Source organism: Coturnix japonica, chromosome 1, assembly GCF_054131305.1.
Source record: "Coturnix japonica strain WE chromosome 1, WE-NBRP24, whole genome shotgun sequence".
In the NCBI taxonomy this organism is placed as follows: Eukaryota; Metazoa; Chordata; class Aves; order Galliformes; family Phasianidae; genus Coturnix; species Coturnix japonica.
In genome coordinates this window covers 76593586-76621220 of record NC_140663.1, presented here as the reverse complement: position 1 = coordinate 76621220, position 27635 = coordinate 76593586, and the positions used below count along the sequence as shown (strand labels likewise).

At 45.0% G+C, this 27635-nt stretch overlaps 1 protein-coding gene across 1 annotated transcript in view; it reads right to left on the bottom strand.

The window, feature by feature from the left end:
• The window catches only part of NME7 (NME/NM23 family member 7), a 141095-nt gene that overhangs the window by 17877 nt on the left and 95583 nt on the right, over positions 1-27635 (bottom strand). The window contains exon 12 of the mRNA XM_085525248.1: positions 26186-26273. Coding sequence (XP_085381374.1) covers positions 26186-26273 — 88 coding nt within the window. The remainder of the gene's footprint in view (positions 1-26185; positions 26274-27635) is intronic.

Sequence of the window (27635 nt, the reverse complement as noted above, 5' to 3'; positions counted from 1 at the left end):
CTTGAATTAAAACATTAGATTTTCTCAAATGTATATTCTCTTAATAACACTGCATGTGAGTTGCTGCTGTATACATAAAAATATAGTGTTTGCCTTGAACTGGGTTGATCTAACCTTGATTAGTTTTTTTTTTCTCTTCATCCCAAGGCACTTGCTGATAATTTGTATTTCTGATGTGTCAATGTTTTTGGTTTTGCCTTATTTTTTAAAGAGTTTTATTTTATTAAATACAGGGGTTCCTAAATAGTGATAGATCATGAGTCATGGCCCTACCTTAAACTCTCCAGCATAATATTTAAGACTGTGGGCTTAACTCTGGAAGATGTGACTCCCATTCAACAAACTCTGTTTGTTCTGGACATAGTCTGATTCAGCTGAACTACTTGCATGCTCCAAGATAAGCACTAGGAGGGAGAATAATTAAATCAGGACCTGTTGGGAAAAAGAGAAGCGCTCTAGCACTGATTATAGCAGTGGTAACCCCAATGACTTCAGTGCAGTTCCTCTGAAGCTAATTGAGATAACAGGTATTTATCGCTGGTTTATGATAGTAAGAAGTTGCTCCGGTTCTGTAGAAATTATTTGAGTTAACAGAACCTAATTAACATGCCTCCACCAAGATGATTAAACTTGGGAGAGTTCTGTCTAAAGTTCACCATGGTGTAAGGAGCAGGCTCTGTCACACTGCTTATGTTGTTAATGGCTTGGAAAGATGAGCTTTTGGGACAGGTTGGTGTGAACTGGCAAGACCTGGTGCAGCTCACAACAGACAGAGCTCACAGCTGCTCCAGATGTACAGCCTGTCTGAGGGAGGAGCTTTTTCGGGAAACCTTTGTAGGTAGGGAGTTGTAAAATTGAGGCTGTGTCTAAGGCTGCTGGCCTGCTAAGGATGGCAGCTCAAATTCCAGCTTCCTTGTGCCCTGTGCTGTCTAATCTGTGATTAGACAGATACTCCTATTGTCTAAGAACCTACTGAGATACAGCAGATTGATGTGACTTCTTACCTGTAAAGGCATAATGAGGAAAGTACTTCATAACGGCCTTCAGCAGATGTTAATAGCATAGGTATGACTATGTAAGGATAAACCACATTATTAATAACTATGTTGTTTATAAATTATGCTGTGTATCTTCAGATGCCATTTGCTGTTGTTGTTGCTCCCTGCTACCTGGTTTCTCTTTTTCTGTTTGTTTTTATTTTTTTTTTTGTGCCCTCCATCCCCATCCCACTCAGGTCTGAAAGATGTACATTGTGGCCCAGCAGTGCCCAAAAGTAGGCTTAGGGAAATGGACACTTTCTTCTTCCTGCCTTTCCTATGCAAACTGCACAAACTGCATCAGGAAGGTGCTCAGCTGTCCTCCCAAACAATCTGCTCTTTGCAGTCACCAATCCAGACAGACTGAGCTTGGTGCAGAGCTGCTGGGCCACATCCAGTTGTCTACTCAGTGGTACTTCTTGTATGTTGATAGGAGAAGGCGAAAACAACAACAAAAAATCCCAACTAATGCAGGGGTGTTAAAACCACAAAATAACAAGAAAAATACTATTCTCTCACACACACTTCTGGTTTTCTGCAGTTTACTCTCCTTGCTGTTCCCTGCCCCTTCTGTAGTCTCATAGTATGTAAAATATTCTTCATTGCATAACTTACAGTGTTGATTTGGTGCTTGGCTGACGGGATTTTTTATTAGATGCAGTGATTAGAATCTAAGCAGTTATCATCACTGTACAACTTCTATAAATCTGTACTTGTTTCCAGTGGGATTTTCTCTGTGTTTGTTAAATATCTGTCTGATTCAGAACATTTAGCATGACATGGGAGAATGAGTGTGTATGGAGAAGCGTGGGGGGAAGTTCTGGATTTTTAAAGCCTCGTCAGATGACTTAGAAGTGGCAAATCAGTATTGTAGAGTAAGGTGCTTTAGTTTATAGCATTCTGACAACTGCAAAACAGCTTGCAGAAGAAACATGCAGACTCAGAAATATTATTAAGGTGGTTCAAAATGCATTTTCATTGCATTCGTGAATCAAATGTAGCCCAAGGCCAGTGCTAACTGCTCCTCTTGAACTTGTTGGGAACTCTGGAAGAAGGACTAAACAAATCCAGCATCTGTATTCCTAAATGCCAGGCCACCTGTGAAGGATCAGGGATTGGTATCCACCTGAAAAGGTGAGGAGGGGTCCAGGAATCTCTTGTGCTGTCACATACAGTCCAGATGTGAAGAGAAATGGGGAAACTGCTCTTCAAATGAACCCATGTCTGTGCTTCTTCTTTGTCTGTATATGCAGTGACTAACTGGAGCGTCCCAGTGAGAACAGTGCTCTAGGTCAGATGAGGAGGGAATCCTATCCAGCTGTATACATTTGATTTGTTCATATGAGTGATGGGCTCGCAGGAAGAACAATTTTAAAGGAGCTTCTTTTTTTCCCATTAGTCTGAAAGTTGTGTTTTTCATGTTCTATTTCAGTGTTGTTTTCTTTTTCTTGGCACATCTGAATGTAGCTGCAGGTATAGTTTCTCCTGATAATGATAATGGAGTACTGACTTCTGGTTTGAGATAATCCACTTCTGCTCTAGATTGTAGGTGCTGCTCAGTGCTGCCTGGACTGTTTCTTCAGTACCATTCCCTCTCCTTTTTTCTTTTATGGCCATCTTGTGTCTTCAGGTTGACAGTTTTTCTGCCTCCTGCTCTACATCTCTGTAGTCCTTGGAAGAGCAGAGCCTCTTATCATAAAAAAATAACTAGGAAAAATGAACGTTTTCAAGCACGTGTCCGTGAGCACATGCAGCAAGTACCGTCCTTGGGAGATACCAACTCAGATTCAATGTTTAAACATGTGTTCCGGGACACATTGTTCATTCTGGAGAAGTCATCCGTAGGTGTTTCTGAGGCGCTACACCTCGTTTATCAGTTCAGTGTCATTTGGCATTTTCTCTCCTCCTTTCTCCGGAAGGAAAAAAAAAAACAAAAACACAAAAGGGTCAATGCTTATGAAAGGTCGGTCATTCCAGATAAAATGCAAACCAAAGGCCTGCAAAAAAAAATCTCCATTGAGCAATAAAGCACTTAGAATTTGACTCTGTTATGCAAGAGAGAGGCTTTCCAGTTGGCTGGCAGTGGTTCCGAAGGGTGTCTGTGTGGTTATTGATTAATTAAGTCTATTGTTACCCACTTCTCTCATTAATCCAAGTGTTTTCTCTTCACTCGTGTCCCTGCACAACCTCGTTTTAAAGGCTTGGAATCTGTGAGAGGCAACTGTTCTGAATATCAGGTTGCTTATTTGAAGTGCTAACTCTTCCGGTTCGGAAATCTCTAGGTGTGGTATTTTATACCTCACAAGAATAAGAAAGCTGCTTAAAGTTAAAGGTGGCCTGGCCCCCAGTCTTGTGTTCAGAGCTGGAACACTGTGTCCATGTGTAACAGAGAGGAGGGTGCGGGAGGCTGGGCTGGAGGCACAGCTCTTCTGTCTGCAGGGCTGGGCTCGTTTCCACTGCCGTCACTGCATCTCCAGGGGTTCCCTGCTGAGCCGAGGGGAGGTGCTGTTCAGGATCGTAAATCTCCAGTGGAGTTGTGAAGAGGACTGGAGAGCAGTGTCAGCAAGCCAGCAGTAACGTTTTGCTTCCAAATAGCCTCCAACACGCCATCCTCTGCTTGTGTTCCCAGCGGTTAAAAAACCTGAATGGCACTACTGCCCCAGCACTGGAAGGCTATGTCTGAAAAAACAGAGTAGAGCCCATCTCCTGCTCAGCCACCCAGTCCCTGGCATCTCTGTTTGCTGTACTGAGGGTACTTTGTTCCCAGGTTGCTGGCCCCAAGCCATGATTCATGTCACACAGGAAGCTGAGCCGCTGCCAGCTGGGAGCAGCTTCTGGTCTCTGTCTCCAGTCATCAGTGCATGGCTGCAGCCTGTTAGCTTGGCTCCTGACTGCCCGCCTTGCAGGTCCAAGCATTTGCTTTCCGTTTAGAGCCCTTGAGATAGCAGCCTGTGCTATGAGAATGAATGCATTTAGAAAATACCAAGACTGAACTAAGCACCGCTGGGTACCAGGAATCTTTAGCTTCAAGATATCAGCGCTGGCTAGAAGCAGTCGTCAGAAACTAAGACGGACTGAGTTCAGGCCAAAGAGCAGGACACTCTTCCTTGGCTATGCTTCTCCCCAGCATTAGTGCTCATTAAGAGATTCTTTATCACAGCAGCCACAAGTCAGTCATGCTTCCTTCCTGTATGATGCCAGTATTATTTCCAGTGAAACGCAGGGATCATATCATAAGCAAGCGGGTCAGGAGGGCACCGCTCCACCCCTCTGCAGCAGGGGAAGGGAGGAGACAATCCATTTGTGACCACTTGGCTGCTTTATAGTTGTGTTTGGGAGGACATGAAAGAGGCCTGGAAATTCCAGAGGGCTATTTTAGGAAACCGCTTACAAGTGCCTCTAGGAAATGGGCTTTACCCTAACAATTCAATTAATTGCAATTAATCAGTTGATCCTGAAAGCAGCAGGAAATTGTATCATGCATTTTTCATACAGGATTTACCTAAGTATTCTGGTTTTTAGCTCTTTGGCACCTGCTGTTTGTCCTTTTGGCGGTACTTTCAGCTGGCAGCACCAATACCTTTGTACCAGAAAGGTGGGCTTCCTCTTCTGGGAGCTTCACAATAGTGCCTGCTGGCGTCAGCAGCACCGCTGCAAGCTCAGTTCTTGTAAAGAGCAAGCACATACAGATAGTGCATAGGTTTGTCTCCCAGTGCACGGAGATATGTGGAAATGTCCATTTTCTCCAGCTGTGTTGAGGGAAGTTGCAGCCAAACTGATGTAGACGAAACAATATATTTAAACATAATTGCACTAATTAGCCAAGGACACTGTTTTTAAATCAACAGCCTCTGCCTTCCTCTGATTGAATTAAATCACGGGGCAATTGTCCAGCAGATGTTCCCCACCACCTCTCCCAGCCCCCAGAGGTACGTTTGCAGTTGTGTTAGAGCAGCCTGAGGTGCTACAGCCAAAGGAGATGCTGGCAAACTCATTTTACTCTGTGCTTTAACAGAAGAAGGATTGGACCCTTGAAGGCCACAACAAGCAGCGGTATGGGTAGGTCATCTTATCTTCACTCACCCTCTCTTTGTTTTCCTCACTGTGCACTTCAGATATTTCTTTGTCAGTGTTTCAGATCACTTCAGTGAAATGGGAGGAAAAACTGCTTTTGAAAGAGCAAAGTAACAGCTGGATGGCCCAAACCCTGTGTGCTCTGCTCCTCCAGGTTCCCTGGAATGCAAGTGCCTGGCCCCATGCAAACTGTGGCCCCAAGCAGTTCTGCCTTTGTGTTGCTTTAAATTTGCTGGAAATAGGTTGCCACATCTAAGAAGGACCATAAGAAAAGAATCCTAAACATTTTAATTAGAAGGCATTTCTGAATTGGCAATGCTCTTGACAGTGCACAGCAGAGCTTATAAATAGAGCTTCAAGTACCCGTGATGTCACGGACAGCAGGAGCTTCTGACTTGAGATTTATTACATCAGACCGTGGCTTGCTCACAGGCTCGTAACTTGCAGCCTATTTACAGTTAGTACACCCTGTATTATTCCTAAACCACCCCCGTATTTAGTCCATACGTAAATGCTGCCTGGGATTGAAACAGTAAACAACCAATTAAAAGTTTAACCTCATCCTTTCCAGTTTTGTTCTGTATTATTAGCTGAGGATACTGTTGCCTAAATTAAGGTGTTTTAAGATAATAGAAGTTATTTAATTTCCTGTGTGTATTCAGATTGATTAAGTAACATTCAGATTTTAAGTAACCTGTTCTCAGGAATTAGGGTAGGATCTCACTCGCTTTGGCCATGTTTTGGAAGAGCTCAGAGTCAAGACTGGAAGATTTAGGTACAGGACACTGTAAACATCAGTCATTAATGAACCTTGAATTTAATAACTTCAAGACTGGAAAAAACCTGTGTCTCTCTCATGTCCCCTACTATTTCTGATTTCCAAAGACTTCAGGCTGGATATTTGGAGAAAATTCTTCTCAGAAGGATTGGTGAGGCAGTGGCACAGGCTGCTTAAGGAAGTGGTGGAGTGACCATCCCTGGAGGTGTTTAAGAGCCATGTAGATGTGGCTCTGAGAGAGATGTTTTGGTGGGCATGGTGGGGATGGGATGACAGTTGGACTATATGATCTTAGTGATCTTTTCCAACCATAATTACTTAATGACTCTCTGACTCTATGACCTGGTTTCCCTTACTCCAGGGAAAGGCACCCAGCAAGAAATCTGCTCAAAGAGACAGACCTGTCAGCCTGTGCTGGTTCAGCTTGAAACTCTACCAAACAGACAAAGCTCACCCTAAGTAAAATGCTGTGTGATGATACCCAGCTATCTAAAAACTGGTGTATGCAGGGATCTGAAAACAGACAGAAGATAACTGCATTATTCAGAAATGGCAAAATGGGAAATCATTTATTTGGCTGCTCTTGGCTGAATGTCTGTAAATATCACTGGGACATTAGTATGTGTTCTCTGTCAAAGCTTACTGTAAAGCACTCCTAAATGTATCGTTGTGATTTACTCTCTCCTTAGAAAAAAATAATCATCATCAGAAGTCTACCAGAGAACAAAAGTAATTAGTAGTACTAACAGCCTGTAAAACACTTTAGACTATGCCTTGGGGTTTCATAGTCTGTAATCTTAAAAGCATAGTATAGCCTGTTCTGTGAAAGCCTGGCACTGTCCTGGGATCAGAAACTCCTTTTGTGTTCTTGTGGGACAAACTACCCAGAACAGTGAGTAGAGCAAGATCAAATGCTACATGTCAGTGTAATTTGCAAGGGAACACAAAGGAAATTTTTCTCTAGCCAACTGGTTCTTTCTAAATGTTCATCTGTATTAATGGAAGGGCTTACAATGTTAGCAGCTCCTTGCTGGAGTTGGGACTGAGCGCAGGTGCAGGAGAAATCTAATTTACTGCAGTCCTCTCTGTGCAGAGTTTACATTTTGTTCATAATGTTGTTTAGTAAATAGTGAGTTGTAGTGAGCACCTGGGGGAGGTATAACCGCATGCATCGGTACAGGTTAGGGGCTGAACTGCTGAAGAGGAGCTCTGCAGAGAAGGACCTGAGGGTCCTGGTGGCCAATAGTATAATGGGATGTATTACTTGAGCCAGCAGGTTGAGGGAGGTTATCCTCCCTCTCTGTTCTGCCCTGGTAAAGGCCACATTTAGAATACTGTGTCCAGTTCTGAGCTCCTCAGCTCAAAAAAGACAGGGATCTCCTAGAAGGAGTCCAGGAGAGGGCCATAAAGATGATTAAGGGCCTGCAGCATCTCCTGTCTGAGGAAAGGCTGAGTAACCTGGGTCTGTTCAGCCTGGGGAAAAGAAGACTGAGTGGGGATCTGACAAATGTTTATAAATATCTGAAGGGAGGTGGCAGGCAAATGGATGAGGCCTGGCTCTTCACAGTGGTGTGCAATGGTAGGACAAGGAGTAATGGCCTAAAACTCGAACATAGGAATTTCTCTACTAACATGCAGAAGAACTTTACAGTAAACAGAGCACTGGAGCAGATCGCCCAGAGAGGTTGAGGAGTGTCACAGGAAAGCATCAAATATTGTAAAACTTCCCTTTATAAACATATGCAGATTATTTGTAATATCCATCAACCAGGCACTGGCACATTTTCTTTGGTTCAGGGTAGCACTGGAGGCTGCCAAGAGACCTCCAAGAGGAGTCACTGTGTATTTTCCTGTCCTGTCACCTCCCACAGCACATGGTAGCAGTAGTGTGGATCCTGAAGAGTTAATGACCACTCAGATTCATTTTTCTTCCTCTCTAATTACATCCCAGTGGAAAAACGCCACAAGCCTCAACCATGTCCTTAATCTCCCAAACAACAGAATCAGTATTAAAAGAAATCAGCTCTTCCTGGGAGGGGTGGATACTCCTCAGTGTCCCAGTGCCAGGTTCCTGGTGCGAGCCGGGCTGGCCGGGGCACGCAGGTCCTGCTCACCTGGGCTGGACTTCTGCCAGTACCTTGTGTAGCTCCAAAACAGCCTGCAATGTGGATGGCAGTAAAGAAAGGGAAGGAGAAGCCAAGGAATGTGGTGAGCACCATGCTTGCCTCTGCAAGAGACAGCTTCCTTCTAGGTTGGCAACATGCTGGCAGAGGGATGAGAGGACAGGTGCCTTGTGCTTGCAATGTAGCTTTAGAGAAGTGCCTTCCCTCACCAGCTCTTTTGGCTCCCTGGCACCATAAATACCTCTGTGAACCGTGTGCTTCTGCATGGTGCAGAAAGCTTCAGCCAGCCTGGCAAAGCAGTTTCCCAGTGGTTCCTGTGTGCATCAGGAAGGCTGCAGACAGCTGCCCAGGACCATTATCAAAAGAACTGGGACATAAAAGTGCACTCACTAACCCACCCTCTCCTCCTCCTCCTCCCTCTGACTCAACAAGTGTTGTAAGCTGCAAACAGCATCCTTATCCCAGCAAGTGAGTGCTTTATTTCCATAACAAATTGAGGTAGTATGAGTTTTAAACCCCACACATTTCTCTGAGTTATATAAACACAGAGGCATCTAGATGCTCATGTTTTGTGCCTTTAGAGCAAGAGGGAAAATCCTTTCAAGAGCATGTGCCTGGCCCATGGCTACACTGGGTTGCTGAGCAGGGTTATTCAGAGTGTGCAGCAGGCTGAAATAAAAGCCCAAGAAGAATGCGGAGAAAACTGCAAAAGTTTCCCAGGTGAACCTTGGCAGAACTAGAATATACTGCAGTCCTGGCCCCAGAATCAAAAGTCAAGTGCTCCTGTGAATGAACTGATGCAGAAAGTTAGCTAGCAGGAGAAGAAGCAAAGAATACTGAAAGAAAGAGGGTGTAGCTAGACAGGTAAATATTGCATTCAGTGTTTTCCAGTATACTGCATTTCATTTTCCTCTTCCTGCTTCCTTGTTGAGACAGAGGGCTGTCATCTGGACACAAGGAGAAATTTCCCATTGATTTGTTATAATAGGGTATATGGGGGAAGTCTGGTGGTGGTTTAGCTTTCCTCAGAATGACGTTCTACCTTTAGAACTGTCACAGACACTGAGACTCGTTGCTGGATGTCTCTCTTGGTGGACTCGAGATGTTGATAAGTAGGTCCCAGAGAAAGTGGCCATTTCCTTCCAGCAGTTTTGGCATTCTAATCAAAGAGGTGGTAATGAACTCAGTGTTAAAAACAGCTGCTCATGCCTCATACTAGAGCTCACCTTCACCATAGTAGCTCTGCTGAGAAGACAAGAGTGATTTCCTGATATGGATTCAGACCAGCATAGGTTTTGCCCCTAGTTTTCTTCTGTGAGGCTCTGCCCCTTCCACAGAATGGGCAGCCTACCTCTGTCTACCTTCAACCTACCATGGGATGTCCAGAGTTACAGCAGTCAATGACATGACCCAACCTTATCTCCCACTAAGAAATTATAGAGCTATTAGGAATGCGGAAAATACATTTTCTCCCCCTCTCCTCCCTCCAGACAACTGCAATCAGCAAAAACTTTAATCTAAGGGCAGTGATTCAGGAAAAAGCAACAGGAGTTGGTTTGGTTTGGATGGGGTGGTTTTGTTTGTTTGTTTTTGTTTTTCCTGGTATGGCTCATTTACTACCTGGGAAAATAAACTGCAAATGCAATAGTGAACTTTGCTAGCTACACCTATAGCTGTGCCTTGTGCAGGAAAGACAGTGAGATCTGAAACTGTGCAACCAGCGAGGCAGGAAAATGTTTTATTAAAAACTACAGCACCCTGAGGAGTGAAGGAACTAAGCTGTAGGCGCATAGGAAGAGCATTCAACCACATTATGAGGACATCCACGTGCACACAGAGCCTTTCTAAGGAGAGCTTCTCAATACCTCTATGTATGTATCTTCTTGTCCCAGCTTGTGTAGGCTGGGATGCCAAAAGCAGCTTGGTATGGATATCATCAGGTATTTCTGGCTGACAGGTACTGACTGTAATAGTAAGTGGCTGACTCAGTTTCAGCCTAGTGGCCTCCTAAATCTCTCAATTTGTGCCAGATATGAGGAGCTCTCCATCATGCGGGTATCTCCAAAGCACCTGATTGAGGCCAGCACATCCGGGCACACAGAGTACTAATCAGTCCTCCAAGGCTGAATCATCATCCGTTCTTACCAGACCTGGTTTTGAATCAGGTCAGAGGATCAGCCATTTATTGTAAAAATTCTTAAGTTCTCTATCCTTCCTTGCCAGTAAAGCTATTCAGCTTTCCACTGCTGTTTCACAGAGTTACCCTACGTGGCTTGTGCTTGACTTCTCCTTAATGCTGCTCTCCAGAGAGAAGCAAACATAGCATCACCCTAGGTCAGGGCAGGGTGCCATCTGTGCATGACCTTTACCATGCTAACCTGCCCTCATCTTGCCCGACAGCATTAATTGCCTCTTAGGACAGCTTTGTCTTCAGCCCTGGGAGGTTAGGACAGACAGCTCATGCTTCCAATAGTTAGTTAAGAACTAGTAATAGCCACTTGGGATTCCAGTATGAGAAAAGGAGAGACTGATCATAGCCCTACTTCAGCACTCCATTAGAGCAAAGGAATCACCAAAATGCATGCTAGTTTCAGCCGAACCCTCTCCCTTACCAACACAGGATCTTCCTCTTCTCCTGTCTCAGCTCTGCAGCACAACCCACGTGAGGAGGGTATGATGCAGTCTGTTCTTTTTTTCCTCCTTCTCCGGGTTCCTATCAGAAACACCACTCTGAATCAGAGGCTGTGACTGAAATGAGAAAACTCAGAAATGCACAGATTTTAGCCCCAGCTCTGCAAAAGAAAACCAGGCCTCAAAAATCTGTGAGATACTGAGCAAAATAGTGGTTACAGAAACACTGTATGAATTAGAAACTGCACAGCAAGCAGCAGAAAAGGATACCGCAAAGTGGCCAGCTTAACAGAGGTAACACAGGAGTCAGAGGTGCTACGTGACCTTCTACTCTCTTGGAATATCTGCTGTTTTTGTACATTTGTTTGAGAAGAATCCCTGCAAGATCATTCTTCTGTTCTATTGGGTGGTGATGGCTGGGTTTTCCAGCACAAACATAGCTGTTCTACAGTGAGAAGTTTCCAGCAGGGATATTCTTTTCACATGCATTTGGATGAGAAGTTATTTAAAAGCCCATGCTCTGCATTTGGTAGTTAGGGACAGAGTACCACAAAGCAGCAACACGTGTCGAAATATTCTAGTTCCAGACATGTAAATCTAGCTGCTGGCAATATGTTCCCATTGTACATTAAGCAGCACAGATCTGGAAGTATCTGGAAATACTTCCTGCATCCAGATCTCCCCAGCAAGAACCATGTCTTGGGCAGGCTGTGTTTTTATTGCCTTTACTGCCTCACTCAGACGATAGCCCAGTGCTTAAGGTGAGCTGTGTGAGTAATGGGATTTCAGTATAATGGAGCCATTTGCATCTGCCCAAATGAAATGGTGTTTAATGGTCTGTACAGTTATACGACCTCTGGTTGCAATCTGATCAGATATTGCAAAATAAATGGAGTCTTACTGATAAAGAGAGAGAAACAGAGTGTTAGGGGGCAAGTTTGAAAGTTAGGGTATTGCCCCGGTAGGGGTGATCACTAGGGGGCAATCTTATATCTGAAGCAGGAAGGGCTCATGACAGTGCTAGAAAATTCCATGCTGCCAGCCATGTTTTCCATGAGATGTCTAATCATGTAGTCTGGACTCTTTGGGTTCCAGTTCTAATTGCACTGATTTATTTTTTTCTGTGCAGTGTGTTAACCTTGCACCATTGCCAAGTCCCAGATGTTATGACTAGGCTTTCTTTCCCTTGATTTTTCCATACCTTTGGGTTGCATATCAGATAGGTCATATAGCCTCCTCCTAAGGTAGACAGCAGTATGTGTAACCTTACTATTTGCAGCTTGAAAGCTGCTACAGAATGGACACACTGTGCACATATAAGCTGTGGATTATTATGAACTGAACCTGCCATTACGATGTATGAGAGTTGGAAAGCTTGGTACTTATAGCATTGAGTGGCCATCTCATAGATTTTGCTGGCCTGGTTTGTCTGTGCAAAGCCAGTCAACTGCCCCAGTTTGATCCACACTGCCTTTAACTCAACAATGCAGTTTAGGCATCTTTGCTGAAACAGCACTGACTTGTGAAATGCTTTCATTTGGAGCTTTTTATTATATACGAGGAAAGTACTGCAAACCATTTCCAGAGCATTTGACCTCATTTGCAACCTGTCATGTGGGAAAGAGGCCATGAAGCAGAAGGAGAGTGGTTGGGACCAGTCAGGGAGAGCACAGCAATGGAAGCATTTGCGATATGTGTTGTCCTAACAACAGCAGCTTTCTCTAACCTAAGATTTCCTGTGTTTAACATCTTGAAGAATCTCTGGGTATGGCCTGTTACCTGACAGGAACTTCACGAGAGGGAGGAGGTGAGAAAAAAACACATGCTGCTGCTTTAGGGCAAATTTAGCATCGATGAGATAAACTTGCTCACAGCCTGGAGCCTCAAGCCTTGCTTCACTCACACAGATGTGGAGGACAGGCAGAGCTGGAGCAAACACGTCTGTCATGCCTTTGCCATGAGAGTGCAGGTCCATGGGAGTGCAGGTACCATCCTGACAGAAAGGTTTTTCACGGGGACCATTCTGGGACTACTGTCACTTAAAATGTCACCATACTCTGTACAAGCCTGAGTACCAGCCACCAGTACTCTGTGCCCTCATTTCAGTGAAGCAAGGTGAGGGAGCTAAAAGCAAAGTGGCTTGAGCATGGTTACATATCAGGTTGCGGCAAGGCCAAAGCCTTCCAGATCTTTGTCCTTCCTCTCAGGTTAGAGTAATCTCAGCATGTTCAGATCTTAGCCCCACAGCTGAGCAGCTAATTCGGGTCCATTGCAACCAAGATGTGAACCACTGAAGCCTAAAACTTGTTTCACTCAGCCTGCCAGCAACCACTGACTGGAATTTGACAGCTAAGCACTGCTAGTCTGTGTTTGATTTACTCTGGCGGCCTTCTCACTGGGAGTCAAGGTCAACAGGAGCAGCACAAGGAGGTGAAGAGGCTGTTACAGCACACAGAAGCCACCCAGACACTCACATGCAGCTTGATTTCTCGCCCTTCTTCACTGCCTATTTTTCACAAAGCATGTCCACAGATTTAGGTTGTAACCCCAGAGGTGTTGCAACAACTTATTTCACATTTCATCTGCAGCGCTTACACGGTCTGCTTTGCAAGCAGCCTAGGCTTTCCTGGGCACACCAGAAGGCACTTGCACAATGGCCGATACTAGGTGAGCTGCACACCGAGCCTGGCACGTTGCCACAGCAGCGTTGCCCCACATGTTGCAAGGATGAGCAAAGCATACTGGCATTTTGGGAAAAGTCCTCTTCTGTGTCTAAGACAGAAGTCTTCCAGCTTGAGGAGCCAGTCTGGGGCACACAGAATCACAGGCAGGACTGGAGGAAAGGCTGGGACATACAGGAAGGCCTTGAGCCTCTCATCTCACCTGGCCTATTTGTGCCTGTTCCTTCTCACCTTTGGTGAAACACTGCTTCTCTCTGAAGGCCATTTCCTTCCCAATCACCTACTGTATCAGTCCTCAAAAAAAGCTTGCTCTGAAATGAAATGCCTGGTCAGTCAAGCTTCACATCTCCTCTCCTCTCTCTTGACCTTGTCTCCAGCCATTTGCCCCATCCCCACCCCATCCCCTCCTGCCTGGAGGCCTCAACACGTCCCAGAGAACTTGGTATGGGGGCTGGGAGGACAACAGTGCTGGTGTAACTGGTTTGGTCAGCACAGCAAGCTGCCCAGAGTGCAGCAGGTGCTCCTCAGGGCATGACAGCCACTGGGTACTGGCATCCTGCACTGCCTTGTGCTCCTTGCCCAGGGCCACACAGGCCAGGGAGCAGGATCCTGCTGATAAAGGGTCTGCAATATGGGTGGTGGGAAGCCAGCAGAGAACATTCAGTGGTGCTGGGTTCAGCAGTGGGGAGTTAGGGGTCTCCATGAGGCTAGGCAAAAGGACAGAGATGCTGTACATCACCTTTAGCCCCATGTTCACAACCAGGCACAATCAGGCGCTGCCGGCTGGTTTGTAAGGGAGCAGTGTCCTTGTAGAAAAATGACTCTCACCAGCACTCTCTTTTGAAGTCCTGAGTTGTTGCCCTGAGGGAAGTGGAAAAAGCCAAGGGAAGAGTCCTGTTTGGCTGCATTTTCTCCTTGAACTTCAGAAGGATAGGTAAAGTAATTGTAAATGGCCATAGACTCCAGCAGAAGCCACACATCCCCATTGGAACGTTTCTGTCTAGCTGACAGGGATTTGCCTGAATGTCCAACAGGCAGCCCAGGGCAACATGCTGGCTGGGCATGTTGTGTTGTGGCAGTTTGCTGGTATAGTTTGCCAGTGTCCAGATGTTCAGGAAGCTGGAGGTGTGTGTTCCTGGCTTCAGCAGCTTTTTTTTTTTCCTGCTCCTCCTCCTCCAAGGGCTGGTATCCAACAAAGCAAAGAACATCAGGCAAGGACAGCTAGCCCCTTTCTTCTACCAGTCAAGTCTTCAGCAGGAGATTCCTGCTCTGGACTTCACTCTTAAGCCAAAGAAACATCATTGGAGCAAAGCAGAAGTATCAGATCCCAAGCCTTGAGCTGAGACTTGGTCTTCACTTCTGTCACACTGGAACGGCAAAGCCAAAATGGGTTATTCCCTTTTCATTTTTGAATTCCTTTTCCCTCGAGGTCCCAATGCTGTGGACAAGTGCAAAGAACCTCTGGATCTCTTTTCTTTGGATTTGTATCCTTGGGACAAGTGATCTTCCCTCTCTATCACCAGTGATTTTATTTTTTAACCCTACTCTCTGCAGTGCGTTCCAGTGAGAGAGGTGGCCTGTAAGCCTGTCATCTGAGATCAACCTGCCCTCAGCGAGCCAGGACTCGCGGAAAGGAAATCTCTTCAGGCCAGGAATGTGTTAACAGTTCAGCATTGGCTCTCCCATCAGGGGCTGTGTGTTGTACTGGGGATTTTCCACCGGTTCTGCCTGTTCCAACTGCTCAGCTGGGTGCGTTTTCCCACAAAGATGTGGCCTCAGAAATGCCATCTTCACTGTAAAGTCACTCAGGTAAAGAAAATGGTCAGAGCGTGGTTCTCATACTCCCTCCTTGAAAAGGAGGTGCTTTGCTTTATCTTGCATTATAACTGAGACTGAGCCTTTGCAAAACTATGTGTCAGGACTGAATTATTTATAGTCATGTCAAACATTCCTGAGTATATGGGTAAAACCCAGGATAACGTATCCTGGTATGCGACTGATGAGAAAGGCGTATTTTGCTGTCAAAGACGGTGTTTGCCAATCAGAGCTCTTTGTTGTTTTAGTAGCGACATCAAATAACGTGTCGTATTTTATGATTACCTTAATAACCACATATATAATAATGCATTTTGTCAGCAGCAGACTGCAGCAGGAGACAAAAGCCAAATTACATTTGTGAATTTGACTGGAGGAGGTTGCTGTCTGTTCTCAGGCCGCGTTTGCACTGCTCACCAGAACAAAATAGTACTTAAATAGAAGGCTGGAGACCCTACACCGCAGCTAATACGCGACCCATTAGAAATGCTTGAGAAACAGCAGTAGAAAAAAAAAACCTCAAGAAATTTCCAATAATTTCTCCCCAATACAAACCGTGGGGAGGCAGTTGTATGGGTGAGTCAGCAGTGAGTCCAGATCTCGATATGTAGCTGTTTATTTTCTTCACAGTCTATTTGCCCTTTTTAAAAATAACACAGGCTTTATGCAAGCGGGTGTTAACTATACAGTGATACATTGTTATCCAGCTTGTCCTTTAAATGATTTCCTACTTAAGAATATTCCAGCGCTTGTAATGCTACACCTCCTATTCAAAAAGTGCTTTGATTTAGTGTCTGCGCTTACCTTTTCTCAGTGTAACAACGACCTCCACCATCTCTATATTTCCATCTGTGTGGGCATTCCCATTGCCCCCTATGAGAGGAAACTGTGATAGATTGTGCCATTCATTAGAGAAGGTCTGAACATGGACACTTGGGAATTCTTACTCCCTGATTTCCTGTTGAAATGGGCTAGAAGGTTGTTCAGGCTGTTGAATCTGAGCCAGATCTGAAATGGTTCAAATGGAGCATTCAAGGGCATTTCGATCTTCTCAATCATATTGTACCAATATATGCTTGCCTTCAAAAGTGGGTAGGCTTGCTAAAAGATCAGGTCCTCTGATTTGCTCTACGCTTATGCAGAAACAATCTTGAACCATGGAATACCAAAACACTTTTAACTTCAACCTTTCAGCTGAGGAATGGAGAGAACAAACAGTTGAGCAAGTTTGACTATAATAATGTAATGCTTTACGTTTCTGTTTAATAGACAGCTGTAGTGGAGAGAAAAAACTGTTTGATCTGCTTCTTCATCTTGACCACCAAACCTGTTTCTCCTTGGGAATAAATGTATGCATCCCTGACAAGCCATTGCCAGGGAACCCAAGCACTTTGCACTGTGTTTTGAGGGCAGCTTAGGTTCTCTGCTGCAGATTTGATTGTGATTTCTTGATGGTTTTAGTTCAGGGGAATACATTTATTTTCTGGTAAAGCTCAGACAGTGGTAGAAGCTTCCTGACCATAAAGGAACCGTTGGCATCTTCAGTGCATTAACATCTGCAGAGAGACCACTGAATGGAGCAGCTAAATAAAGTATGGGAGAAATTGAGTTAACTGCTGTTGGATCTCTGTCAGTGCTGTGTGACTTAACTTATTGGAGTGAATGTTTTTCCCTAGGTTTGTTTTTCCCCTAGTGATCTGGTAAAGTGTAATGGTGATACTGATTATGTGCATGCAGATAACTCTGCCTTGAAAATTTTTGCTGTCTGGTCTGAGAAATACCAGTTGGGAGAATACATGTCCAACTCATATCAGTGCTGGCCCTAATATCATTTCATCAGTGCTTGCAAAAAATAAAAATAAAAATGCACAGCTTAGTCTATTTAGGTAGCTAAGAAAATAGCTCCTTCACTGGTATGAATGGCATCTCTATTACTGAAATATTTTTGTCACGGCTCTAGCAATATATATATGCTGAAAAATCCCCTCCAATGCAGACACACCCAACAGGAACATGATGTCCAGCTCGATGGGAAGATCATCTAGGTGGCTAACTGTCATAGACACATTTGAAATTAATACTGTCTAAAGCCTGTTTTATGTATGTATGTATTTATTTATTTTTAATCTGAGAGTTCACACTATTCGTATTCCCTGTGGGGTCTCTGACCAACATGGCATCACCTTTCCTCAGTCCCAAATCCAAGACCACCTACCTGCTGGTCACCCTGCCTTCAGTGTGGGCTCTCAGCCATCCCTGGGCAGCAATGGCAGGCCTGGAAACCTGGGCTGGGCTGCACTGGGATGGAGAGAAAGCACCACAGGCACTTGGAAGGGATGACTGAGCTTGTCAACAGCAGGCAGCAAAGCCTATGTTAGCTTAGCCATGGCCAATCAAGGCACACTCCCTTCTAGTGAATTAGACCTGCCCCCACGATGCAAATGAAGTGGAAGATTTGGAGTGTTATACCAGTGGGTGTAGGTTTCACTTGTTTTAAGATACACAAATCCTAAGCCTATTTTTCTCTTTCTTTTCTGCCTCTGGAGCTAATGCGTTTAACTCTCAAAGAGGAGACAGCTGGTTGTTAGCTTCAGCTTGTCTTGATGTTCATTTTCTTTCTAAACGAGCTTGCATATTATTCTAGCTTAATTAGATCTTTCTACAGATAAAATCCTTGGAAGGGGTCCACCCCCCTCCCCCCACTCTGCTGGGTTTCTGGCTTGATTCCTTTCACATGTCCCTTCCCCAGTGAATTCATCTGAATGTTACGTGGCATTAATTAAGGATCTCAGTTGCATATTCGCCTTTGCAAAGTCGTGACTGACTGACAGCATGAAGAACAATGGAGAAGCCTTAACAAGGCCTGGCAAGGCACGACACTGAAGGGCAATCAAAGGGGAAGAGCTTCAGCAGAGGTTTTCAGGTAAATCTCTGTCTGGCAACTGTTACTTCCTTAATCATCAACAGTAGGAAACTGCTCAGCCCTGCTGCAGCTGGTGATAAAAGTGTCTTCCCCCAAGGCCCACCACAAGATGAAATAACTGCGTGGCTTGAGGTAGAACAAGCTGTTCTGTAACACAGTTGTATGGTTGTTTGGGGAAGTCTTGAGAAACTGTTTCTTTCCAGCAAAGGAGTGAGGCTGGGACAGGTTGGTGCTGGGCTGTACAGCTATGCCAAGGTTAGATGCTTGTGACAGCAATGCAAACAGGCTTCCAGATGGGAGTAGGCCAGAGGCTCCCCAGATCAGCCATCTCTTCTGCTGCCCTTCTGAGGTAAAGCCTGACAAAGCCTGCATCTCCTCACGCAGGTGGCCCTTAAGGTCACTAAGATGTCGCCTTTTTGGTTTCCTAAGTAATGGTGAGAAAATCTTGAGGCAGAACAAGTAATTAAAATTGAGTTTCCCATTGGTACTCCTCAGGGAATTACTTCTGGGATTTCCTGCCCACAGACAAGACCACTGCAGCATGTAGCAAGTGGGCATAGTGGCAAAGCACTACAGCAGCTCAGTGGTCTGGGATCTGATTTGTTTGGGGAGCAGTAGCACAATGCTGCAGCATTAAAGCCTTTCCCTCCATCTGTCATGCCTGAAATGGCATTTACGCAGGCAGATCTCTATGCCAAGGAGTCACGTTACAGTGCAATTCTCTGTTAACCGTGTTGCTGCATGTCTTTTTCCTCACCTGTGTATGCAAGTCCAGTCCGTGTTACAACTCAGGGGACAAATTCCTTGCTAAAACAGAGTTTGCCCTTACGTGTAATAACCAATACTGCAGCAGGATCCCCAGGCACCTTTTGCTTTGCAGCATGGGGAGGACTCTCACACCAATGAAGGAAGACTTCCAAAATGAGGTGTGCACTGTTAACTTTTGTGGGGAATGATGTGCAAATCTATAGAAGTTGGCAATATCCTTTTAGGCAACAGTGCAATTATTATTTTTTTCCCCTTATTTTAGCATCTCCTCCCTGTCGTGTGCCAGTCTCCTGAGCTGAGAAGAAGCACTACAGGTTGGGTGCTTGGGTGCTGGCAGAGCTCTTGGGAGACCTGGAACCAGGATCATTGCCTGCTGCAATCTTTTGCATCTGGGCTGGGAAAGCCCCTGAGGTTACGTTTGTATCAGGTGAATCAGGTGAACTAAGTGTCTGAGAAGCTCTTCCTTCTTGCAGGCCACAGCTGGCTAACTCTGCCCAAGGAGAAAAAGGCATGACTATCTCCTCACTGATTTATAGCTTTTCTCTCTAAGAGGCTGAATGGGCTGCTGAGCTGGCTCAGCTGCTTGTGAAGCAGTTGCTGAAGCACTGTGGTTAACAACTCTCAGTACTGAGGTATATTAAGACCAACATAAAAGGTTTCATGTGAAAAATGGTCCTACAGTCTCACTCTAAATGTTTATTTGTTCTCGTTTCCCTTCTCTTGGTTGGTAGCAGATGCTTAAAGCAAAGTGCATGAAAATGGTGAGCCTCTGGTACACAAGGGTGCGGGTTCCTGAAAGCTTCCCAGTATCTTGCTGTTTAATAGCCCTTAATAGCCCTACCTGTGACTTTGTCAAATCACTTTTCAAAATGTGTTTTTGGCATCCACACCACTATTGGCAGCAAGCGACAGAAATGAACTGTGTGTTTCATAAAGCATTTCCTCTTGTTAGCTTTGAATCTGCCACCTTTTGTACCTTTGCTTTGTGCTGTGTCTCCCATGTAGTCCTATTGTGTGACAGAAGTGCATGTCAGCCTTTCTGCAGTCACCAAGGAACATTTTAGGCCAGTGGCTGATGTACATCTGCATGGCCAGCAACTGTTGTGGCTGTGTGGATGTGTCAAGAGGAGACTGTTTTTCACTTAGGACATAGAAGTATAAGTCCAAGTTAAAATTCCCCAGCAGGAATTTTCAATGCACCTCTTCTCTCTTTGCTTTGCAGAAGTGAAAGCTTTGCCCATGCAAAGCACCAGTGCACGAACATGACCATGCAGCAGCCCCATGGGCAGAAGGCAGGGCTGTGATGCAACAGAGAGGCCAGGAGGTAACTTGTGCCCTTGCTACCATAAGCAGTTGGTAGGTCACAGATTCTCCAGCAGTAGATTTAGCCGCTGGGGCTCAGCCAGCTCGACAGCATGCAGAGCTGTCCCTCAAGTCATTTGAAAGAAGAAGCACAAACATCCTTATGAGGTCCCTTCCTGTTCTAAGGAATTCTCTGCCCTGCAATAGCTGTACTTATGACACAACATTCACTGGAGACCTATGATTTGTGTTCAAAATCTGTGTTCCCAAGTCCACATCTGACAATTTGACAAAAGACTTGATTTTTCAGGAACCCCTGAGTTTCTATTAAAAGCAGCGAGAGAGCAAATTTCTGCTCATTAGAAATTCAGGCCATCTACTCAGGAGTCTAACTGTGGAGTTGGACTTTTATTTTATGATGTATTGGCCTTTGTCTTGGGCTGTCATAAAGAAAACATGATAAGGTAGCGACTGGCATAAAGTTTTCAGTCATTTACTGAATGTTGTAGCAGCACAAAATGAAGTAGAATTACCAAGGGGTCAAAGGCATAGATTAGAACTAGCATTAAGAAATGGCAAGAATTACTGATAAGTCTTAGGATCTTTGTTTCATTACTTCCCTGTCTCTGTCAGATCTGCAAACACATTGAATCACATATAATTGAACAACAGCTTCATTGTGAAACCTTCCATTCTTAGCTCCACTACAGAAAATATCTTTAAAAACCACCCCCACTTCCTAGCATTGTGCAAAGAATTACAGGTCGTCTGCCATAGGTATGCACCACACACAGCATCTTCTTCCTTCAGTCCTGCTCCTTGCCCTACTGCCCTCCAGCTCCTCACGCACCTTGCACATGTTACCAGCAGTGTCCTCTGGGCTGGTGTCCCATAGCTGCAGGGCAGGGCAGCGGTGCTGTGAGGACATGTGCCAAGGTGACCTTCGGGTTCCCAAAGCCCTGCCCACACTCTGCACGGCACATAGGCAAACTTCCCTGAAAGCACTTCAAGATGAAGTGCGTTCTGCTTCCTTCTCCTGTGGGCTATTGAATGTTGCAGCATCTGCTACCTGTGATCAATCTTACATCGTTGATTGCTCTTATGTAAGTAAAAAGGATTGGCTGTCTTGGAGCATTTGCCCTACATTTCACTGTTTTGCTGGTCGAAGCTGAGCTGGGTAGGAGTGTGGAAAAAAACAAAGCTTCTGAGAGCCCTGATGTTGACAAGAGTTATGTCACCAACAAAGCATTTTTTGTCCTGATAACTGACTTCCTTTTGGAGGATGCGTTCTGTTGCTGCTCTGAGCTGTGGCTGTGTGTGGTACTGGCAAGCCTCATCTGAAGCAGATCACAGAATCATCTAGGCTGAACAAGAACTTCAAGCATTGCAGAGATGCCCAGCTACACAGTCCAGCTGGGTGATGACTCAGTCTGTGTGGTTCTGGCAGATACTCAACCTACTCTGATGACCTTGGTGCACCTCCTCAGAATGGTATGCATCTATTGCAAAGTCTAGGTATCAGGAGGGTGTGCAAGAGGCTTCTGACCTGCCTCCAACTTATGTTTTTTAATCAGTGAGATATTGCAGCTGCAGGCTCGGAGGTTGTTCACCTCTGCTTCTTTCAATTCCATCACATAGGGCACTCTGCAGTGGAAGATATAAGAGTTTGGAGGAGGCTGGGTGATCCTTTCAGTCAGATGACAGATTCATGTATGTGAGATGCTCCATGCTATATAATAAATCCCTCTTTCTTAGAACATATAAGGGTTTGCAGTGTTGATGTTGCCATAAAGTAAACCCACTGGAGTGATCTAAAGTGACCCAACTGAGGCTAAAAGTGATCGTTCCAGTCCAGATAAGCGCTTCATTGGGCCATTTACATGAGACTGACCATGTGAGTCACAGTCTCAGACCTGAACAGCCCACTCTGTTACTTCACTGAGGATTTCTCTGGCTCTGTCATTAATCTTTTTTTAATTATTTGTTGCTGTTTTAAAACTCCTCATGCAGTCAAGATCAGGCTGGAAATTTCTCTGCAACACTGGTGCATTCCCATTGCCTCCTACTCTCAGTTTTAACCTTTAGTCATTTTGCTTTCAGCCAGAATTGCTGAAAGCCCCTTCCTTCCAGTCTGCACGCTAAAGATTATGAAAAGCTAATGAGAAAAGCTAAAACTCATTTGATCAGAAAGAATAATTCCATCTCTCTTCTACGGCAAATGAGAAAATCAGGCAAACATAATGCATTTGTCAAAGACAGCTGAGTATCCCATGTTTTATTCAGCTTTATGTAAGGGTACTGTAATAAAGGTTAGGGCTTAAATCCCTGACAGGTTGACTGTATGACTGAATGATTCTAATGTTGTTTCTTCAGGGCTTCTTAGAGCTCCATAGCTCTCCCACATACAGGACTGAAAGCCTGAGGAAAGGGCTGGGCTCAAGAGATCCTGGTAATACAGAGGGTGGATATCTGTTATCATTGCTATAGCAGATTGTGCCTGCAGATCTCAGACCTGCCACTACATCCAGCTTTGCCGTTGTCCCTGTGGGCTCTGGTCATACAGGTCTATGGATCAGGGTGCCAAACATGCAGTAACTATTATTTGACTTATAAGCACTGCCCCCAGTTCCCTAGAAAACATCCATCCAGTGTCACCAACGTAGAGTCACTTTTCCCCATCTCTCAGTTTCTGCCTCAGGAAACACCTCACCCCACTTTTGGGATAGGTGAAGAGATGAAATTTATGGCTCTCAGAGCTGCCTTGAACTCCTGTAGAATGCTTCTGCCTGCATCTACCTTGTAATGCCTGAAGACGCCAGTGTTCCTGTTCCAGCTGCACTGCTGACATGGGGAGGTAGATAAACAGCCACTGTACATCCTCAAGAACTTATATATAGCAGCGAAGTCATGAGAAAGGTGTTGAGACTTGGAAAAATCTGCATTGATGCAGGTGTAATAATTTTGGGCTGCAGGAAAGCAATGGCTTTCTGCCCTCTTTTATTTAAGCTGCTACAGATCAGAGCTGTGTTCCCGAGAAAGCAGTGGCTGTAGATTTGCAGAGAGAAGCATGTCTGGTAGAGGGGAAAATCTTATAAATTTAAACAAACAAACAAACAAAGTAGTTTACTAAGAGCAAAATTGGTTTCAATGGCAAACACGCATCCAACAAAATGCCTGGAACCATTTGACTGCAGCAGATATCTGACTTCATGCTTCAGTCAAAGATAAGCTATTGGGCTGACTGAAGGAGTAATAGAATGAAATTATACTGTCTGTGTTACGCTGGAAGGGCAGAACAAATGATCCCCAGACTCTGCAGTCCTGAAGAACCGTGGCATTTTCATGAATTTTCTATGCAGTGTTACTTGCAGCCAAACAAGACTCCTGATAGTTTGTGCTTCCTGCCTTGCCTCTGCTGTTTGGCAAAGCATGATCTGGTGGGACAGGTAAAGAGTACAGTAGGTCTAGGTCCACAGAAAACCCGTGGGCCATCCTGGCATGCTGGAATGATCCTAAATAAGGCCCTATTGCTCCCTCTTTACAAAGTTGAGCTCAGGAAGATGTCATCTCAGTGAACTAAAAGTGTGAATTTCAAATAGGTGAGTTAACTGCATTAAAGCAGACACCTTCAGTAAGGGTTAAATGGCGGACTAAATTAATTTGCTTCAATTTGCTTTGGAGGTGGAGTATACTGTAGAGAATAAACACACCTCTAAGTAAAAATGCCCACATGGGGCTTTAATGTGATTTAATTATATTTACAAGTTTTGTTAGCATGCCAAAAGTTCATTCAGATTAGGCTTCCAGACCATCTCCATGCAGTCAAACTGATAGCCTCTCCCACTGATGAAACGAGGACCTTTCTGCCTTAGAAAAGCAGTACTGCCGGGCTCAGTTCATTAACATCTGGAAAGCATTTTGCTATTTGGGAGGCAAGATGCACCTCATTCTCAATCACAGGTCTGGCAGAGGCAGGCTGTGGGCAGCTGCCTGCTATCTACAGGGATGGGGCTGGCACCTGCATGGAGCTGTTTGCTCTTCTGCCCCCAGATTCCTTCCAGGTACCTGTTTGTACTAACAGGGGCCACAGCAGCATCAGCACACTTTAAAGCGGAGAGGGGAGAGGAGGATTTGCAGGCCTGTTGTGAGCAGCTAATGCGGGTGCCTTCTCCTGTGGCGTTTTGTTACAGGAACTCGTCTGCAGCAGATTCCTGGAAATCTGATCCCTGGGATAAATGTGGGAGAAACAAAACAGCAAAATCTGTCCAGAGCTTCACAGTTTCAATTCAGAGGCGGGTCAGAGGATCCCTGGCCTCAAGCAGGGCTGTTGGCATAAAGACAGCCGTCCTCATCCATATGCATCCAGTGGGCTTAGGTGGAGGCAAAAGGTACATTGAACAGCTCCGCTGCTTTCAGAGTCACGGCCTGCTAGCATGCATTTTCTAAGAGACTGATGACATGTAAAGCCCTTTGAGTAAACTGTTTGCTTTCCATTTTAAACAGGAAACTCATTCTGCTGTTTGTCACAGAATGAAGCACAGTGATCACCATCCCAGTCAAGAAAATGTTTGCCACCTTACAAATATTGCCCCGGAGAACAAATACACATCTTTGCTGTTAAACACCGCCTCATTAGTTAAGCTGGGACAGGTTCTCTTACAAAGGTATCAGATATAACAGAGCATCCATCTTGCAAACCTCACCAGCCTTTTTCCAGATGGTGTTTTGAGTACAGTATAGATGAGAGGCCTTGCTAACCAGCCCATTATTCAGTTAATTAGCACTTGGAAAGTAAGGATGTGCCTAACAGCATGTCATTCCGTGTGGCCAGAAAGGATGGAGAGCCATTGAGCCACCACAGGTAACACGCTGACCACCTCAGTTGAAAAACCAAAGGCAGAGTAATTTGTGTGTGCTAAGAGTCCAAAGAAGAAACTCAAAGATCAGAGCTCTCTGCATACTCTTGTGCTACAGGCTAGTGTGCTCTTTGGGGTTGCTGACGTTTAGGTGACTGCTCAAACAGCACTGTGAAAGTAAGATGAAGGTGCAGGTAGGCACCTTGCTCATCAGATACACTAGCACATTCCTGCAGTATACCTCTTATTGCTCAATCTGTAGGAAGGCTGATATCTGGGCACCCTGAGGCTGATGATGGCTACATAGTTGGTTACATAGTGATACCACGGTCAGCTTTAAACACTCCTGCACGAGCTGTGATGATAGCTAACAGTGCAAAGCCCAGCAGAGGCTGTAGCTGCTCATGCGTAGCTGTGAGACCTGCCCTCACCTCTACACAGCTGTTGGCCTCTCAAGTTTACACAAATGAATGTGGAGAGGCTGCAGCCACAACGCAGAGCTGGAGGGTGAGGTACAGCACACCAGGTACAAACTGCTGCTCCAAAGTGAGAAACAGATGAGGTTTGGGGCTATACCAGTTTTCCTTAGCTGTCAGTGTACTCCCTGGTTTGGGAAACCCTAAGCTGTTGGCACCTGGGAGGTTGGTTGGTCACTCTGCAATCTGCCCTGCTCTTAGGAGCTTCTCTGAGCTATTTGCTACTGGCCACAGCTGAGAAGGCACGCTGGCTTAAATGGACTTTGATGCCTTCCAGGTGTGTCCAGTCTTATGTCCTTAAAATTGACGAGACCGGCTTGTGATAAAACTGCTTAGACGAGGCTGTTTTGGCAATGAGTGTTCATTTGTGAAGCACTTTGAACATACGCTGATAACAGCTGATCTTTGATTACCAGTAGAAACTACATTTTCAAAAGGAAATACAGATGGGAAGGAAAGGGAATTTGCATTAAATTCCCAATCCTGGTTGCCGGGGGAATAGTTTAAGATGCAGAAGACTACATTTGCATGTTGGTATTTTGGGAGCGTTTCCAGCAAGAAAATAGCGCAGTTCAGAACTCTGAGTCCTGGGGTCCTTTGTCTTTTCACAATTATATGGGTATATATTATTCAACTGACAAACAGTGTTTAAATAACAGCAAAACAAAGATATTGCCTCATGTCAGTAACAGCAGCAGCACACGTGCTGTCCTCTACCTACCGTTAGACCAGACATGATGGAGTGGCTTGTTTATGGTGTTCACTTCCCTCTGCCTGGAACTTGTGGTTTCATATTCAACAAGATGTACCTGAAAAAGAGCAGAGGGATCTGTAGACACAAGTGCCAGCTCCTACTCTGCCTTTGTAGAACAGATAAGCTTCATTGTGGGCCAGGCACAAATGCCCATGTCAAAGGTAGCTGAGCTACCTGAGCAGAAAGGCTGAACCACAGAAGTCAAAAGCAGGTCTTGCAAGGTATGCAAGCATCTAAAAATACAAAGTGAGGTCCATCTGGCGTTTCCAATGCTCTACATATTCTGCCTGGCCCTTAATTCGCACTGATTATAATGAGAAAGACTTCAGCACTTTTTAAAAGCCTTTTAGGCAGGTGTTTGCCTCCACTGGCCTGTGTACTGATGACTCTCATGTGGAGCCCTTCTCAACCAGAAATGAGGCTGTGAGACATGCTGTGGTCTGTGTAGGACTAGTTAAAAGAAAAGATTTCAGATTCAAGTGTGGTTACCACAGCACTGAACTTAAGTCAGGCGAATGAAGACAGATAGTTCCCATTGCAGAAGCAAAGTGTGTTCTGTCACAGTAACTGGATGTCAAAGAAAGACTGAAGACAGGTTCTCCAGTCAAAACGTGGTCATTTTTAACATGCATTATTTTACTGTGTTTCAGGTCAGGGTGCAGTGTTGGCTATCGCAATACGCTGCAGTCATACCAAACAACCCAAACCAAAGCAAAGGCCAACAAGAAGTCAACAGAGGACAGCAGGCTTCCCAGTTGGTAGACTGAGCTACCTTCATATGGTAAGAACGTATAGTGTGAACAACACCGGGGTAATCTTTAAAGTTATTAAACACATTTGTAAGGTTGTTTTAGGGAACAGACCTCCTGTGAGAAGGAGGAGAAAGGCCTCTGACAAGCACTGCAAATCACGTAGCATCTCATCCCACTGTGGCCCTGTCTGAACAATTAAAACAAGTTGTTTAGGAACAAGTTGAACCCTAACTTATCCATTCCCATTGCCAGTTCCTGTGTGGGGCTGCTTAGATAAGTCTTGCTCCTGATGGCTAAAGATAGAAATGTTTTCCATTCAGATTTTTGTTTTACTTTTAATGCTGTATTAGAGCAGTCCTCGGAATAGTTCTGGAGTTCGTTTAGTTCTCATTCCCTGACTTGCTTTAGTGCTGGCAGTCCCAGAATGGCCAGACCCGGGGACAGCCACAGGTCTTACAGGGGCAGCCAAGCAGGCTGGTGCCTAAAAACAACCTGCCATCAGAAATCCCTATCTGGAGTGAGTAAAAACTGAAGCCTTATGATGTTGCTGCCAAGACAGAAAACTAACGATGGCCTGTTTCAATGGTGCATAATGCTGTTCTATTCAGGAGGAGCCAAACAGGGACCATTTTGCGTCAACCAGCAGGGGGTGAGGCTGAAGCAGA